This window comes from Anopheles moucheti, chromosome 2, assembly GCF_943734755.1.
Source record: "Anopheles moucheti chromosome 2, idAnoMoucSN_F20_07, whole genome shotgun sequence".
NCBI classification, from domain to species: domain Eukaryota; kingdom Metazoa; phylum Arthropoda; class Insecta; order Diptera; family Culicidae; genus Anopheles; species Anopheles moucheti.
Genome location: NC_069140.1, coordinates 37,919,663 through 37,937,300, shown reverse-complemented (window position 1 = coordinate 37,937,300; position 17,638 = coordinate 37,919,663). Strand labels below are relative to the sequence as shown.

Genomic DNA, 17,638 nt, shown 5'->3' with positions numbered 1-17,638 from the left:
TCGAATCCCGGGGCTGCGATATATTTAGTTTTATGCTAGATGGCACTCGCTGCTAAAAAGGGATCATGCGCGACGATCGAGTTAACCGAAAACGATCTGCCAAATACAGACGAATGGATGGGTTCAAAAGCTAGTGCGAGTCCAAAGGAAGGGCTTCCCAACTACTCTACTCCTGCAAAGGGTAAAGGATTTTGGTTACTCCGCTACAATCTTTGCTATTCCGCTACGAAGTATACTGTAAACGATAGAATTGTGACATAAATAGATGTCAAAGGTAGCTGTCCCACATATTTCACAACCTTACGCTGACAAAATGAGCCTGGCACAACCGAGAAAAGTTAAATTTTAGCAGCTTCAAGAAAGCAATTTCCTCAAACGGATGTGTTACCTCTTATATATGTTAGCCTCGATATGTTACCTCTTACAAAGCAAATGTCATTTGCTCTTATGATTGAAAAATACATAAATCCGGGAAATATGCATTTTTCTGTAGTAAACCAGCTGATTACAAAATCCGCCACAAAATCCGCTTCCAGTCGCTCGCTTGATGCACAACTCAACTTTAATTAAAACACTTTGTGTTTAACAAATGATACGTTTAAAACTTTTCAACTGCTGACAGCACACTGTACGAGCGATAAACACACTGCATATCAGCACACCGTATGCAAAAGCTTGGATAAAATGCCTCCCCAGAAGGGAGTGGGCTAGCAAACTTTCCACACTCAAACATTCCACAAATCCACACATTACCACCGTATACTACCACAGGCAATGATGTGTGAATGGTACCAAATATGCATAAGCCACCTCCCAACTCACCCCGTGTTTCCATTTGAGTAATGTGCAATACACTCTGGTTCGAAGCTATTATGGTATTTGAGAGTAGTGTTTTCTGTTGCTTTTCCCTGTTATTGGTTTGTTCCTTAACGGATGACATAATATTTGCCATACCATTCTGTTCCGGCAGTTATTTGCTAGCCCTATCTGCCCGCATTAGGTATTCAGCTGATTTAGGAGTTTTTAATACGTTGCAATGCTTAACAAAAAAAAATAACACCGCACAAAATACCATCGCACCGGTTAAATGCGGAAGTATAAAATCATATCGCGAAACGCTACAATAAACGCAAAGTTATGCCCAATAACATTAACCCGTGCGATAATAGTAAATAACGAAATAAAAACGCCATTCGTATCCAATTTTCCAACGCTGCAGTAATTGCAAATCTTCCAAACGGTGGAGTTCTTTAACCTTTTGCATGATTCCATCCGCTACAAGCCTACCCGTGCTGGAGTGTATCCTTCGGCCATCAGATGGTAGAACATTGGTACGAACATTCTACCGCTTCGGAATGAAAGTTTATAATAATTACAAACATTTTACCGGCGCTAACAAAACAGCCAATAACTGTTCCGACGCGTCGTGCCATAATTTTACATTAAAACAAAAACCACAAAAACTCAAACGTCCGACTGTTACTGGGGCAAATTGCATGTAGGGAGCTGTGAGGAGAAGGCCTAAGCACAGGAGCACCCAGGCCAGCGAAAACATAGGCCACGAATCCTTGGACGGTGCTAGTGCCGAGGTTTCTTCGGTGGGTTTGTTTAATAGACTCATTAAAAACTAAAGCCCGTCCCCGGCAAACTTTTCGTTCTGTGGTGTAGCTTCGGCAGCAAAACTTTGCCTCAACAACCACACTTTTCAGGGCGGGAATGGAGCGCTGGAGTGGGGAGGGGGGGGGGCAGAAACAAGGGGCTAGAAAACTGGTTGTTATTATAATTTACGTCGAAACCCCGACCGAACGGGACAGATCGTTGGAGGCGGGTGGGCTGCAGAAAAGATTTTTCCCGCCAGAGGTCCAGCATGGCGTGGTTGTTGCGGGTAGACGACAGTTTTGAGTAACCGCTGGAGATCCTTACAACAGTCAGACGGAAAAAGGCACGAAAACAAGCAGAAAGAGATAGAAAAAAGAAACAACTTTGCAAGGATGCGTTCTCGACCACAGCATGGACGCACAATTGTCCAGTTCAGTTTAATTGAGCTCGGCACAACTCGCACAGTCAGATGTACGACTGACTTACCAAAGCTATCCTAACGACCACAGATGATGATGATGATGATGATGATGGGAAGTACGCTAATGAATATAAACCTTCACAAAAGTACCCATCCTTATTACCCCACCTTACTTGGTGCTATCTTGGTGCAAAAGGCAAAGGTTTTGTTTTGAATAACCTACCCCGCTCAAACCCACCGAGCTCCATCACGGACCTTACCCCGAGTGCAGCAGCGGACGCTTTTGCTAATTATAATTTATGAATTTGATTTTTGGGTCCAACTGTACCCGGGTGCCAGTGTGCGATTAACCTTTTGCGCGGCCTGCCCCGCCTGTGTACATTGGAAGAAAGTGGAAGCTAAAATATACACACCCTACCGGGTTACCGGGTCGTATTCGAGGTGGAGTTTGTTTTTAAACTTATCTCGCACCAATCGGTCCAATGTTTGTCCGATGTTCTAGGAAGGGAAAAGAAGCAACAAACATAGGCGCTTTGATTCGTCACGCATGTGAACGGCGTTTGAGGTTAGGTTTGAAACAGAGGTTCAGCAGGTCAAGTAAATGATGATCCCACTCGGTTGTGGGAGAGCAACTTTGCACCATTACACACCAGCAAAACAATCCTATTAGATAGAAACATGCCGCATACCTGGTACACGACTTTTCCGACAACATCGAACAGAAGAAAAGGGAAAATAATACAACCCGTCCTCTCCCCACATAACTCCATCGGCTACCTGCGTCGTAGTCACCACTTTCACTAAGCTTCTTGTGTACAGTTTGTTGCGTTCTCTCCGTTTTTTTTTTTTTTTTGTTACCTCGTCTCTTTGTCACTACTACAACTTTCACGACACGACAAGGACTCGAACTAACTCCCACAAGAAGCACCCAATGGAGAACTAGATTATAATGCTTTCCACCCGCTTCATCGCTACACCTTTCCCGTTCGAGTTCGGTCGCTGGACAAACAACCGGAAAATTGCGCTCACTGAAATGGTCAGGCAAGGGCAGGGCCGGGGCAACGGCATCTTTAAAACCGGAAGCATGATGATGTGCTCGAAGCTCGCCCAAAGTCTCGTTAGATTATGAAAGCGGAAGTTTACAACTTTTGCAAGACAATAGCAAATGCGCTGTAATGGCAATTAGGAGATTAGGAAACGGTATAACTGCTCGCGCAAAAGGGCGGATTTGAGAGTTTTTGTTATTGCTTTTACAGTGAAGCCGTTGATACACGGTAGCTGAAAGATTGTGGCGTTACTGGCAGCATGGTTGCATAACTCTAGGCGCTTTGCTCTCGTATGGGAGCTTTTTTGTCTATTAGGTGCATTTTTTTAGGAATGGGATGGGAAAAAATGGCCGCATAAAAATAAAGCAAATAAGCAATATGGTTTAAACGTTCTTCTTGCATAAAAAACAGCAACAGTTTTAATTTACGAACAATTTTCGGAATTCATCACATATTCACTTAAAAATGCACTTTTATTCTGCTTTTGTGGCCGTTATGGCATTTAGTGGCTGATATTGCCTTTCAATTGTTGTACTGCATTTAAAGTTATATTTAAAATTCCAATTCAAAATTATCAGTTTGTAGATCAACGGTGTGTACTAACCACCCTAAATTGTGTTGTAACTACAATCAAACATTTAGTACAGAAGAATCTTTCATTGAATTACTACATAATGTTTTTGCCTTGCTAATGTTTTGAAGTTGGATTTAACCTGTAGTACTAACAAAAATCCATTCGCTTCCTGTACAAGTGTTCACACAGTGTACCCATTCCGGTAGCATCTGTATTGGCTATCTAATTAAATTTATTGTTATTGTTCAACCATCAAGGCAAGAGTTTTATCACTCAAAATGATTCTTCTTAACATTTTACGATGAGCTGCAATAAAAGTGTTTCACGGTGGATTCTAATCCCTGCTTGCACAACCAAAACCATTTGCTTTCCCTTTTACATCCGAACGTTCCTAACCGAGCACAGCGGACAGACCGGTGCCCGGTGCTTCAGTAGAACCGGTTGGTGATACGAACGCATTTGGCTTTCCGTATCGTGTAATTCAATTTCCGAACCCCATCACCGCGAATGCGCCGGAACGGAACAGAACATTGTTTTCGGGTTGAGAGTTTTCCCATCGACTTTCCCATCTACATGAGCCGATAGCAGTATGGTATGCCCGCCCGAAAACCCTACCAGATGTGGTACGCATCGCCCCAATTGGTTCAACAGAGGGACTACAATTAATGCACGGAAATAAAAATGGTTCTCCTTTCGTGTTGGGACAAACAATGCTAAATCGTTCCAATAATGCACTAAAAACAGATCTCCGCTGGGGTGGGACATGGAACTATAACGTCCCAGCGAATGAAGATGATAAATGTTTTACATGCTCGCGATGCAAACCGGGGACAGAGCATTTTATTACTTTTGAGCCACCATTTGCATGAGGTCGATCGGTTTCTGCTCGCATCGAACCTTATGCAATTTAAATTCTCCAAAAATAGCTCACGATGAAACACGCATGTGATAAAATCGCGTAACGCTGCGAGTAAAAAAAGGAACGGATTCAAAGCTTCATGTGTCATTCGGCCGGATTTTATTGCTTTTTTTTATTTTAACAAATTTCATCCCATCATGTGTATCTAGCTTGGTAGCAGTTGTTTTTTATTTTCTTTTTGTTCCTATAATCCAGCGCAAAAAAGCATCCCAAAATGCTACATTCTCCGCGACCGGCGCGCATATGGAAACGCGAAAGCTTTTTAAGCAATAAACGCAACCAACATAATTTCAACTTCCATTTTTGTATGATCCGAAAATAAAAGCACATCGTTAAAAGGCAACACTGCTACAAAATTGTGCAAGGCGGTGCCCTTTTTTATTTCATTAAGCCATCATCTTCATCTTTCCTGCGTTCCTTTTGGGAGGAAGCAAAGAAAGCAACATTATCCCTAAAGGAGTTGTTCGCCTTTGAGCATTTCAACGTTTCGTTTTTAGTATTTTTTAAACATATTATTCCGTTTTTTTTTGCTTGATGACCTTAACGAATTGCTTGCGAAACGAGCAACTAGCATCCCGGCAGCAGCAAGGACGGAGCATAAAGACTAAGGTTCGGTTCGGTTGTGCCACCATCCAAGCTGACTGGTGTCTGTCAAAACAGCAGCTAAAGTTTGTCATAATTTATTCACATCATTGTTCCTCGGCACGTCCCCATGCGCTTTGGCCACCGCACAGCGGCAGTGCAGCTGCACAGCAATGCACCGAGAGAAGAACGTTGACGAACAAATGGTTTCGAATGGCATTCCACACGTATGAATAACAAAAGTGGCATCTTTCTGCCCTCCTGAAATGGTGGACGGATCTAACCGCTGGTTTCGGTTGTTTCAAAATTAAAAGTTAAAAATTAAAGTCAGCTTCAGTATAGCAGCTGTCAACGTTGATACCGACAGGGGAAATAGGTGGCATTGAACAAATATTCAAAAAGAGAACTTTAGTTTCGCCCTTTCAAAGTTTCGAGCTTCTTTAGGACGTTGTTTAATGTAATGTATTTCGATCCAAATTCAACATCCAATGAAATTCGAAACGGAAAATAGAGTTTAAAAAAAAACTTACCATTTGAATTCGTCAGCAGCATTTAGACTCAATTATCTATGTTTTGCGTGATCCGAGGAATATTTACCAACTTACCACAACCACCACCACAACAGGTTGCAATTGAATTTTTAAAAAAATAAATAGGTTTGTAGTGTAACCACGTGATCGTGTTTTTGATTGCACAGACACAGGCGTCTCCATTAATGGCACAATTGTGTTAGAGCAAAATACTTAGGTGAGCCGCAGACCGGTTTTAATTAAATTGCATATATTTACTTGGTTAATTTAAAAACTGTCTGAGCTATGAATGTACACCTGTATAATATGCAAACACTTGCACGGCGACTTGATGAACGCTTTCTAATAGGTTACCAATATGCAATCTTCCAGCATGTTTCATATTTTTCTAACAGAAACTAAACACGTTGACTAAATGGATATTACGTTTAATTTTATACATTTCGAACAATTTTAAAACAACTGATATAGTTTGTTGCAGACGAACATACTGTGCCCTTTATTTATTACAATTTGTATATTTCATTTACAGCTAAGCATCTTGACATTCGTTTATTTTTTTTAACTTCCGCTATAGAACGCAGTATACACTGATAAACCATTTCACATACAATTCAATCGACAATTTATTACATGATTTCAATACAATGCGTCAGAATTTTGTTCTGTTTCGCATCCGCCGGGCGTTCACATACAACGAGCGCTAGAAGAATAGTGCGGCAACATAAATTAATATCTCCCTCGTTTTATTTTTCTTCACAACACATCCTGCAATTTACGCCACATTCCAGCAAACCATCATCCCAACGCGCTGAGCGACATTACTTTCCAGACATCCACGATAGCTTAACAATCGTCTAACGAGCGAACACGAGACGTCAAAACTAATCCCGCACGCTTTTGTACTAGTAACGGTACTGGATGTCTGTGTTTACGAAAACAAAAAACTTATCAAGCTCATTTCATGCTAATTGCCAATCTTTCTGCTGAGCGCTTGCAGCGATCACGTTCAAAGAGGATAGCATAACGCATAAATAGGGATAGTTCCAACAAAAGAAAAACAGCTCGTTGCACTAACTTTGCATTGCTAACAATAATTAAGCGCAACTCAGTCACTAACCATCACGCATAGCTTCGCCTCATCCAGTCGGTTTTGATGGGTTGCGAAATTTGGTGTACTTCCATTCACTTAAATCCAATACGTTTAATAACACATCGCCTTCGGAGGCTATCTATATCAGCATGCCGATACAGAACCATTAAAGAAAAAAAATGCACGCGTATCCTCGCGTGTAGCTTACAAACTACTATCGATAACGAACGCCAGTCCGCATCCCGGATTTGTTCTAAATGCCTTAAGCAAATTAATAATAAGCGCGGCGCGGATTGTTCTGAAAAGATGACAAAAGAAACGTTTAAGAACATTTGTTTCGCAAAAAAAAACTCTACATACGAGTAGAATAATTATATTAAGCATTTGCAAAAATTGAAAATGTACCGGTACTTTAAACAAATGAGAAAGTTACAGACATTAACCGACATGAGCTAATAATGCGATCCAGTGAAATTCCGCGTCTCTCGATTTTTTTCTAAAACAATCGATTTTTATCGTAACTGATCGAATTCAAATTTATAATGTCATAGTTGACTATTATTACAAAATGTTATTATTAATATTAATTATAATTTATAATATTCTCACGATACAATTTAGATTCGACATTTCAACGTTTATTACGAGAATTACGAAAAGTAAAATTTCATCAAAAACTATTTTTATGATAACTAGATGAACGATTTTTGGAATTCATTAATAGTGAAATTCAATGCCACACACATCCATGTGTCTCGTATGTGATCTCACGTTTCACGACTCATTTACTAAACACTTACCAGCGGATTCGGCCGGAACCGGTACGCTAACATCATGCGCTTACGGTACGCATCGTACTCGTTATCGTTGACCTCCGGGTTGTCAGGGGTAATGATGCCCAAGCCTTGATTATTGTCTCGCTGTGCGGCTCTACGGAAAGCAAACAAATTCAAAACCCCCAAACGTCAAACCATTATCATGCATCGAATGAATATAAAAAACCCCCTTAAACATCACACATACTTATTGATTGGATCCACAATACCGCTACCGTCCGCTCCCAGGCCCTGGCCCTGCTTCCATCCAAGCTTCTGCAGCATCTGAAACCCAACGTTATCCTCGCGCAACTTGTAGTCCTTGTAGTCGCTCAAATTCGGTTGACGGTTGTTCTTCTGTGCTTCGTACTTTTCCATAAACTTACGCAATTCTTCCGGTGGCAAAAAGTCACCAATATGATGCTTGCCCTCCGACTGGCGTGTTAGTTCGTTCGCCCACTTTTGCGTCGCTTCCATTTCCTGTTGGCGAAGCTTATGTTCCCAGGTACCGCCCGTCGTATCCTCATCCGAATCGTATTCGTACTTGAACCGACCGCTGTTTGCCAGTCGGTCAATCTCCTGCCGCTTACGCAGCATATCCTGGTACAGCAGGTTGATCTTGTAGTGATCTTCTGCCTTCTTCCAGTCTTCCTCCGATAGGTTCGTGGTGCCAAAATTTTGTCGCGCATACGCCAACAATGCCGGATCGGTACGACTTACTGTGGACAGTTTGGTCGGTGGTAGGGACGGCGGCGGACCCGGTGGATGAGCAGGTAGAGGTGGTGGCGGTTGTGTCCGGAAACTCTGACCCGGGACAAACTGTGGGCCACACTCCACCTGACCACCCCAACGACTTTTGCGCCGTTTTGCAGCCAATTGTTGCTGCTCGTCTACCGTTCCTTCGGCGGCTCGCTTTTCACCTCCACCCACCGTTGACGTGGGTTCTACGGTGCGTGTTTCCGATTTCCCGTTGCTCTGTGCGCTACCCTGTTGTTGACCACCCGTCGACTGTCCGGGTCCGGGTTCACGATAGGACACGAAATCCGAATCGGTTGAGCTGTATTCGCGTTTCCCCGACCCATCATCCGGCCGGGCCGCACCTGACACGGCGGCATCGGAAAGCGTCCCATTCGCTTCACGCAAGCGGAACTCTTTGTAGTCTTCAAAATTCGGCTGCCGGTCGGAAGTTCGGCGAAACCGCTCCACAAAACGCTCGTAATCGTCCCGCATCAAAAACTCGCTCAGATGCTTCGGACGTATGCGATCGTACAAGTGCGTTATCTCACTGATCCAGCACATGATCGCCTCTAGCTTGATCGTGTTCAGCCGGCGCTCTTCGTCCGAGTCCACACGCTGTCCTTCAGTCACGCTGACGCGCAAAAACTGATCGTGCTGCTGTATCTTCTGCGTTAGGTCATCATACAGCAGCTGCAAACGGTAGTGTTCTTCCGCTTTGCTCCAGCATTCCGGTGATACATCTGCTACCGTACCGTAATGATGAAACACGTACTGTAACAGTCCGGGATTGTTGCGATCGATCGATGTAGCTGGTGCTGATGGTATTGGTGGCGGCGGAGGTGGGGGTGGTACATTTAAATGCCCCCCGGTCCATGGAATTCCTGGGATGCTTCCTTGCTGCACCGGTGGCTGTGGTGGCTGCTTTTGTTGTTGCGCTGCCCCAGCCATCGCACCTTCCTGGCTGCCTGCTGTCCCTGCCCCATCCGTATTCTCACCCCAGCGTGACTTTTTGCGAAATTTCTGCCGATGACCACGGGAACCGCTTCCAGCTCCACCTCCTCCTCCTCCACCACTGCCACCGGTAGCACTACCTCCCGCACCGGAACTACCTCCATTTTTGTCGTTCAAAGATTCATTTGCACTATCTCCGAGCCCTCCATGGTAGTCATCGTCGGAATCGGTCGAACTGCCGTCTTCACGCCGGTTCCCGGCATCAAACGTTTTGCGCTTGAGATTCTTTAGGTTACGTTCCCGTGCCTCCCGTACGTATTCCGTATCCGAGTCCGTTTCTGTCGTCGATTTGTCATCGTAGAAATGCCGTTCGTCGCCGTAAAAGTTAGGCATCATATGAATAGGAATCTCCGACGTGCCTTTTGAGCCTTCGGGTACACCACCGGCCGTTTGTTGTTTGACGTGGTTCTCCTGTCCATCGTCGATGATCGAATCGTCCAACACATCGGCCGGATCGTATTTGGCATCATCATCATCTTCCTCCTCCTCCTCATCGCCACTGATCGGCAATGCATCGTTTACTCTTCTGCTGTTTAAACCCGCATCCGCAGCATCGTCTTCTGCTTTGGTTTCGCGCCTTATCGCGATCATCCGGCGAAAGCCACGGTACGCCTCCGATTGCTTATCGAACACGAACCTATAGAGAACAAATAAAAACACAAACATGCCACGGCAGAGAAGGCCAATGGTAGTGTTGGGAACAGAGCCAGAAAAGGGATGAAAAGGGAAGGAAACAGCGACAGTGAAGCAAAAAGGGAATCGGAATCAGATAGTGGGAAACAAGGGAGAGTAACATAGAGAGAGAGAAAAAGAGAAAAGGAAAAAGAAAAGAAAAACGAAACAAAAATCGCACGTGAAATATTGTCAGATTTTTGTACAACAACAACATTCCAGACTGGAGTCCCACTGGGATCAATATTGCTTAGCAAAATTTACGCTACACACGGACAACCCCCATACTATTAGACCCTGCTCTTTTTGGAAGGACGAACGAAGCGGAAACGTTTAAAAGGAAAATAGGAAACTAGTTCTATAATTATGATCGTCTCCGAATTTTTCTATCCTTTGTACTCTGCAGATCATCGCTCTTTCACTACTCTCCTTCTGTAGTTATTAGACCAAACTCATCTTCATGCTATTGACGGAAATGAATTAATGTAAACAAAAACTCCTGGATACTTTCGCGTAATGAATGTGATTAATCTCAAACTGACCTTATTCAATACGCCTTCTACAGCCTTCATTAACACATTTTAAATAACTGTTCCCTTTCACTATTTGACCTCTTTTAATTTTAATCTTATCTGATCCGTGAAATGAAATTATCGTTCCTTTCCTACACTTAAATACACGTTCCCATTAAATACATTGTATAAAGTATAAATGTGTACAGATATTTATATAATATAGTATTATAAGGTGTAGTTAAAAAGTAAAAACAATTACCAAAGCGACGGATGCAAATCATTTTTACGTGAACATAATTTATCTTCATAAACATCACCGATATCGGCAACCAATTGAATTAATTCTTCAACTGTGGTTGGTAATTTATCATGTTCTGAAAATACTATACAAAAATTATAACTAAAAGACCAAACAAACCGGGAAACCGGCAACCGGCAACACACAACGGACGGTCATGCACACAGTACGTACCGATGGAAAGGTTCCATTTCCATCGTGTCGTCTGGCATAAACCGTCCAATGCGGCCGATTGTTTCAAGAACGGTACCAACCTTGGCAGTTCGGCAGTGCTACCTCGCTTCTGCCGCCGGTACGGGCGGTATCATCCGGTACGCTGCTAGTGTCGGCGGCCACCACGGGCGGCAGATCATAAAACGGTTCGAAATGAACATCGTCTGCCATGGCTGGTAGCTGTGGCGGTGGTGGTGGCGGTGGCGGTGGTGGAAGCGTTGGTAAAAGCGATGGTGGTGGGATGTCAAACTTGAACATCTGTTCGCTACTGCTGCTAGAATGGAGACAGCGTACATATTATTTAATAAATTACGTGTCAAAATCAATAATAGGTCATAGTGCGGAATAGAGAGAAACTTACCTAGCGGACACACCCACAGCAGGTGCGGATTCAATGTTTACTGTAGCGTCCGGTTCTGGGACCGCTGGCTTCACTTGATCGTCGGTCTGTTTTACTATCTTCTCTCTTAGCTGCTTGAACCGTTCGAGAAATGAACCGTCGTTGCTGAACGGTAGCAACACCTTTCCCGACGTATCCGCCGTATCTTCCGGTGTCTCCGTCACGCTGGCAGATGTCGCAAATGGTGCATAAATCGTATTAACATTACATAAGACAACAACCCACAGTAACGGTTGCCACTCCCGGTCGGGTTAGGATGTGTTCATAAATGTTCCATTACCTTGGCGTATCCTTAGTCGCTTCGGCGGCAATCTGTTTCGCTAGCTCGAGGGTACGCTGTTTCTCTAGGATCTGCTGTCGTTTCTGTGCGATCAGTTGCTCCTGCTTCGACATCTGAGCAAAACGCTCAGTACGGCTGAAATTGATACGAGGCATACCGACACAACACACGCCTACAGTAACGCACCCAGCAACAGAGTGGTTCCTAGGATGGAGGGGGTAAGTGTAGATCTGGACGTCGAAGCCCCCTCCGCCCAGGCTAACCGTTGTTTTGCACGGCCCTGTTCCAAGCTAATCGTGTTAGCACGGTGCCGGACACACTTATCCAGGACACGCGGCTGGACGTACACGAGGTGGCAACACGCACCAATCAATTGGCAACTTTCTTGCAACACCTTCAAAATCGATAAAACTTCACTACTTTTGGACCACCATTGTCCAAATGTTTTCTTCTGCCAGTTCTGCTTTTTGACACAACGGCAACGTCATGTTGGGATCAAGCCGACGCAAGCTTACTTCACTCACACTTCAATACGGTAGAAACCGACGATTTCTTTTAAAATTTTCATAGGCGATCTGTATGTTATTTATTTAAAATATCCAAACACATTATCTTTTTTCCACTAGCTAGCTCAAATTAAAATGTTATTAATCTATACGTGTTTATTATTTTTATCATTAATCGGATCCATTCCGGAGGCTAACTTCACGCAACGTAAACTAGCATTCAATTTTGTGCATTTTATGTTTGGAAAATTATAATCTTTTTTTTTATAAATTCAAATATATGAAGTTTTTATTAGATCACACATATATTACACACTTAATCTAATAAGCTCTTTAAATAGGATTGATTAACTTCGCCAAAGTTTGGAAATCTTATCTCTGTTTATCGGACATGGTTTGGGTTTGGGGGATAATTGAATGATTCATCGTAATAACGAACGTTATGTATACAATCTACCGATGCGTGCGTATTCGTACGCAACAGTACTCTGCGAGAAACTCCAAGTGTTACCATCATGTTTGCTATTCGCGATGCATTTACAAGGTCTACCGCCATTACGCTACCTGCCATTATTCGCTACAAAGCTACACTTCCGGTTGTGCAGAAGGACAAACCGCCCCATCTGCCGTATTCCCCGTTTGGAGCGAAACAATCCAACACTGCCGAATGGACGGTGGCCCGGTTGGATGATTTGCTAAACTGGGGTCGCAAAGGATCGATGTGGCCCCTGATGTTCGGTCTCGCGTGCTGCGCCATGGAAATGATGCAAGTCGGTGCACCACGCTACGATATAGATCGGTTCGGTGTGCTGTTCCGTGCATCGCCAAGACAAACCGATTTCATCATCGTAGCCGGAACATTAACCAACAAAATGGCACCGGCACTGCGGAAACTGTACGACCAAATGCCAGAACCACGCTGGGTTATCTCGATGGGTAGCTGCGCCAATGGTGGCGGGTACTATCACTACTCGTATTCCGTGGTACGTGGTTGCAATCGGATTATACCTGTTGACATCTACGTGCCTGGATGTCCACCCACAGCCGAGGCATTGATTTACGGAATTTTGCAACTGCAAAAGAAGGTGAAACGCATGAAAACGGTACAGATGTGGTATCGTAAATAGCTTATCGCTATTTACTACTCTTCTTCGATCATACGCATTTGTTTTAACTTAATAACATGCTTTAATCATTTGTAAGTTCGCTGATATTAACATTTCGGTGTAGGGTTGAAACAATTCACTTTCGAAGGGTATTGTTTTACTAAATAAAATATATTTAAAAAGACGAAAAAATCAAGAAACGCCTATCAATATAATATCTCGTTACACGCTTACAAAATGTTCGAGAAAAGAAACAGAACCACGCTACGGATGTTAAAGCAGCTTTGATGCTGGTTAAAAATAAAATGTTTAGATAAATTCCAGCATTTTTGCATCTGTTGTGACGGGGGGTGAAACATACAACTTATATCCTAGCCCTCCTAGAATCCCTAGTCGCTACTGAAATATTCGGTTGAATAATATTTAATTTTTCACGTTTAAATTAAAAAAAGATGTTTTCGATTCCTGAATTACTAACTTCGATGGTTTCTACAAAGCAATAATTCACAAGAGTGAATTCACCAGCTAAATCCCCCTCATTCTTTCTTGCTGGCATTTAAAGGGGATATCATGGTAACTCAAATGATGTTATACGTTCATACATCGCGAAATTGGTGTGTTATTGGTATACATATTTTCAACTGCGTCCATGTTTCACACTGATTGCCAATAAATTGCGTTCGTTAACAAATATTTCATCATATATAATGGTTAACAGTCAGCTGGCTAAGTTTATACGACTTGTGTTCCTGTTATGTAGTTGGCCCTTTAAGTATTTGGCATTCTGTTGGTATTGATTAATGTAAGACACTAATAACGTATACATTTGTATGATAAATCTAATATAAACGAAACAAAAGAATGTGTTTGGAAAACTCGAACAATGTAGACAAAATCAACAACCCGTTGTTTACAGTTGCAATACAGTTAATTTAGTATTTGTATTTGAAGTTCATCTTGAACAAGTACTGGCAGTTCACCTGACCCACGTCGTACACGATGAACTCGTTGTAAAGCAACGAGCTCTTTACCTTTGCATCCGACACACCCTTACCCATAGGTATCTCCACTCCATCCGGACGAATGTGGGAACCACTCGGATCTGGCTGAGTGCGTCCGATACCCTTCACACTGTGTTTACCGGTAGCAAGTTTCTTCACGTAATGTGCCTGCAGATACTCCTGCATATCGCCGAGCGCTACTTCGCACAACAGCATCAACCCGGTAGAATCAACCATATTGGTGCAACAGTAGTTGGCCGATTTGGACACCATGTCGGCAAAGTAGATACCCTTGCCAAACATGTAGCCCGTAACCGGTGCTTCCGGTGGGGCAATTTTCAAACCGTGCGTTAGAATGCCCGCAAAATTGGTCAACCGAGAACCGTGCCACAGTAGCTTACGGTTGTGCAGTTTCTTGAATGGCTGATAACGGCGATCTTCACCCTTACGCTTGATGCGGAAGATTTCTTTAATCTCCAGATCGTAAGATTGATGTGTCTCCGCATGCGTATTGCGCACGTACTGTTCGAGCAACTTGAACTCTTCCGAATCACGTGCCATCGGTTCGATAGCCGTCTTCAGCTGCTCATAATGCGCATCCAGCGGATTCTTACCACTCTTGCCATCCGCATCCGATTCATTCAGCAACGAGTACGCGAACTCAATCTCCAGCAAACTTTCCAGCATGGTTTGCTTCTCCTTGACCTGTTCGATCGTATCCAGTACCTTGACGGCCGATACACCGAAATTGTGCGGCACGAACGAGTAGAATCTGTTCGATGCACCTATGAACTGCGCGTTGGTTCCACCGCTACCGATTAAGTCCGAAATTTCCGACAGAACCTGCATAGCCGATTGGAGCTGTCGTTTCGACAGCTTGCCGAGTGGCATCTTTTCCATGTCGAGTTCAAACTCCAACATTACCCGATTCATTGCGTCTACATCAAACAGCATGCGAACCAACTCCTGCACCGCAGGAGCGAGTTTCGATTTGAAAGCGCTATTTTCCGCGAGACGCTTCGTCTTCGACTCGGTGTAGTCGATCTCGATCGGATAAAACATGCCCGGCATCTTGTGGTATTTAGAGTTATGTCGCTGCCAATCGTTATCGGTCTTTTCCAGGAATAGGTCTTCAAACGCTAGAATGGCGTCCTCTGCTGTATTGTGGTTTTCCACTTTCGTACCACCGATCGTGGTACCGATACGTCCCCAGGAACGGAACAACCAGTATCTGCGAAGGAAAGGTACAATAGGAACCAGGTACGAACCAATTATAGCATTTCTCGTGATGGATAAATTTCAGATGGACTTACTTGTGTTGGCGATCATCCTCGAGTATTTGCATTTTGTAGTACGAATTTTTATCGGTTTGAATGTCCACCTTATTCAGCACGCAGTTATAAATGACACCGTTGCACTTGTACACGTGCGCCCTATCTGCTAGGTTCGAGTCCGGATCAACGATCAAACCGCTCTTCACCTGTAGCTTCATCTTGGCCGGTACCGACTTTTCATAAATGCTCTTTTTCGACCGAGATTTACTTTCCTCGTCAGTTGGGAGGCGCGTCTGCGGATCCGAACCCCAGTCACAGATAGCCCGGCTGGTGATGAACGAAATAGCACCACCACCCTCTACATCGTCCAAAAATTCCTCCGGAACTACCTGAATCTGTAGCTCCTTCGCTTCCCGCATACGGCTGTTCAACTTTTCGACTTCTTCCGGTATGGAAATGATAGCCGCCGTATGGCTAGCAATCTTAGTCACCACCTTACCACCCATTTTTTGTATTTTAAGCTTCAGCTGATCCTTCGATGTGGCCGTTTTACCGAGGATGACAAATTCCATATTGTACAGCGGAGGCTTCTCACGCTTCACTCTCGGTTCCGAGGGCAATTCTTCTTCCTTCTTTACGCTATTCATCACGGTCTTAACGCTCGGCGGAACGTACCGAAACACGCGATCTGCAACGGTGGAATTGTAGTTTTTGAAGAAAGAATATTCCGCCCGTAGATCGGCCGGTATCATGGTTGGCTTTCGCGGTGGTGCCTTTTCCGCGTTCATGCACTTTACCCAATTGGTCAGATTGCCCTCGCATACGTATGATGCTTTCTGCAGCACGTACTGCCCACCACATTTCGAGCATCGTTCCAGCGCACCAAATAGCAGCGCATCGCAAGCCCGATCCAACACCGGATCATTACCCTCCGGTATATCCTGATGGTTGTGGGCAAGGATTTCAATCAATTCCGCTTTCTTAACGCCAAGCGATTTCAGCTTGTCGCGTATCTTGTAGAACGCTTTCAGCTGCTCAGCGATCTGCCTTTCCTCTATCGATGCGGCCGCTTTGTCTACCTCGTCCAAAACCTCTTCCTTCAGCTTCTTCGACGGTACACCCTCCGCTTTGATGGCTCTACAGAAAAAAAAATCATTTGTAAAACCATGACGTAGAAAACCCTCTTCAGTGGCAGGGACTTACGGTAACAGCTTCTTTAACATCGCCTGATCCTCCTTTTTCATCGAACGGAAACCTGGCAACATTTCCGCCTTCTCGAAGTAACCAAGATCGGAGCGTATTTTCGCAAAGCATTCGGCATGATGCCACAACGGTTGCCCCCCATACTTCATGCCTACCTCCGTATCGTAGACGACCTTCTTAATGCGCACCTCATCCTTCAGAACCTTAAGTTCGCATCCCCGGCACATAGCCCGGCCAGAGGACGCATACTCTACTCCAAAGTCCTTCAACGATTGTGTTTCGGCAGCGGAGCGTTTCTTGCCTTTACCCTTCCCTGCCGTAGGAACGACACCCTTCGCGAACGCAGCTACAATCCACATGCAAGTAAAGCACAAATTAAACGATGAAATATGATGTTTGCTTGCGCTCTTCACAAACGCCTCCCATCCCGTTACTTACCAATTGCGTCGCGGATCTTCTTTTGATCCTCGTACCGCAGTGCCTCCATGTTGGCTACATCGCCTTCGGTTGTAGGGCGTTGTTTTTTGAAGAAACAATCCTCGTGGTACCATTGAGGCACCTTGCCATCGTGCATCGGCGACTGAACCATCGCAGCAAGCCGAAGGACATCCTTGTCGATCTTGTTCTTACACAATCGGCACGATGCCCGGTTGCTCTTGGAATATTCCGCAAGAAACGGTAGTTGTTGCGCGTCCATTGTTTTCCTCTACACAACCGATAGAATAATAGGAGCAGCTGGTGCAAATCGAATTCACGCGTATTGCGCACCAGAACACAACATGTACTGCACTGAATTTACAAGTTTTTCCCGGTATAGCCGAACTGTTTGCGGCGTTTGCACG

General features: G+C 44.2%; 3 protein-coding genes across 4 annotated transcripts; 1 reads left to right on the top strand and 2 right to left on the bottom strand.

Annotated features, from left to right (window-relative positions):
* Positions 1–6,147: 6,147 nt before the first annotated feature.
* Positions 6,148–12,149, bottom strand: LOC128310877 (uncharacterized). Of its 2 annotated transcripts, none has more exons than XM_053047618.1 (7): positions 11,707–12,149; positions 11,388–11,591; positions 11,068–11,300; positions 10,775–10,898; positions 7,788–9,965; positions 7,565–7,694; positions 6,148–7,062 (listed from the first exon to the last, which is right to left on the bottom strand). In XM_053047618.1, the coding sequence occupies exons 1-7, from the start codon at positions 11,859–11,861 to the stop codon at positions 7,036–7,038; spliced, it is 3,051 nt and encodes a 1,016-aa protein (XP_052903578.1). In that variant the 5' UTR covers positions 11,862–12,149; the 3' UTR covers positions 6,148–7,035. The 2 variants fall into 2 exon arrangements, with proteins under 2 accessions (XP_052903578.1, XP_052903579.1); XM_053047619.1 differs by having other exon boundaries at positions 11,068–11,297.
* Positions 12,150–12,700: 551 nt separating this feature from the next.
* On the top strand, positions 12,701–13,356 carry LOC128299802 (NADH-quinone oxidoreductase subunit B-like). The gene has a single exon (XM_053035885.1). The coding sequence runs from the start codon at positions 12,728–12,730 to the stop codon at positions 13,337–13,339; it is 612 nt and encodes a 203-aa protein (XP_052891845.1). The 5' UTR covers positions 12,701–12,727; the 3' UTR covers positions 13,340–13,356.
* Positions 13,357–13,466: 110 nt separating this feature from the next.
* LOC128299801 (poly [ADP-ribose] polymerase) lies at positions 13,467–17,505 on the bottom strand. The gene is made up of 4 exons (XM_053035884.1): positions 17,235–17,505; positions 16,797–17,142; positions 15,633–16,730; positions 13,467–15,550 (listed from the first exon to the last, which is right to left on the bottom strand). Exons 1-4 carry the CDS (start codon positions 17,491–17,493, stop codon positions 14,251–14,253), a joined length of 3,003 nt encoding a protein of 1,000 aa, XP_052891844.1. The 5' UTR covers positions 17,494–17,505; the 3' UTR covers positions 13,467–14,250.
* Between the last annotated feature and the right edge of the window lie 133 nt (positions 17,506–17,638).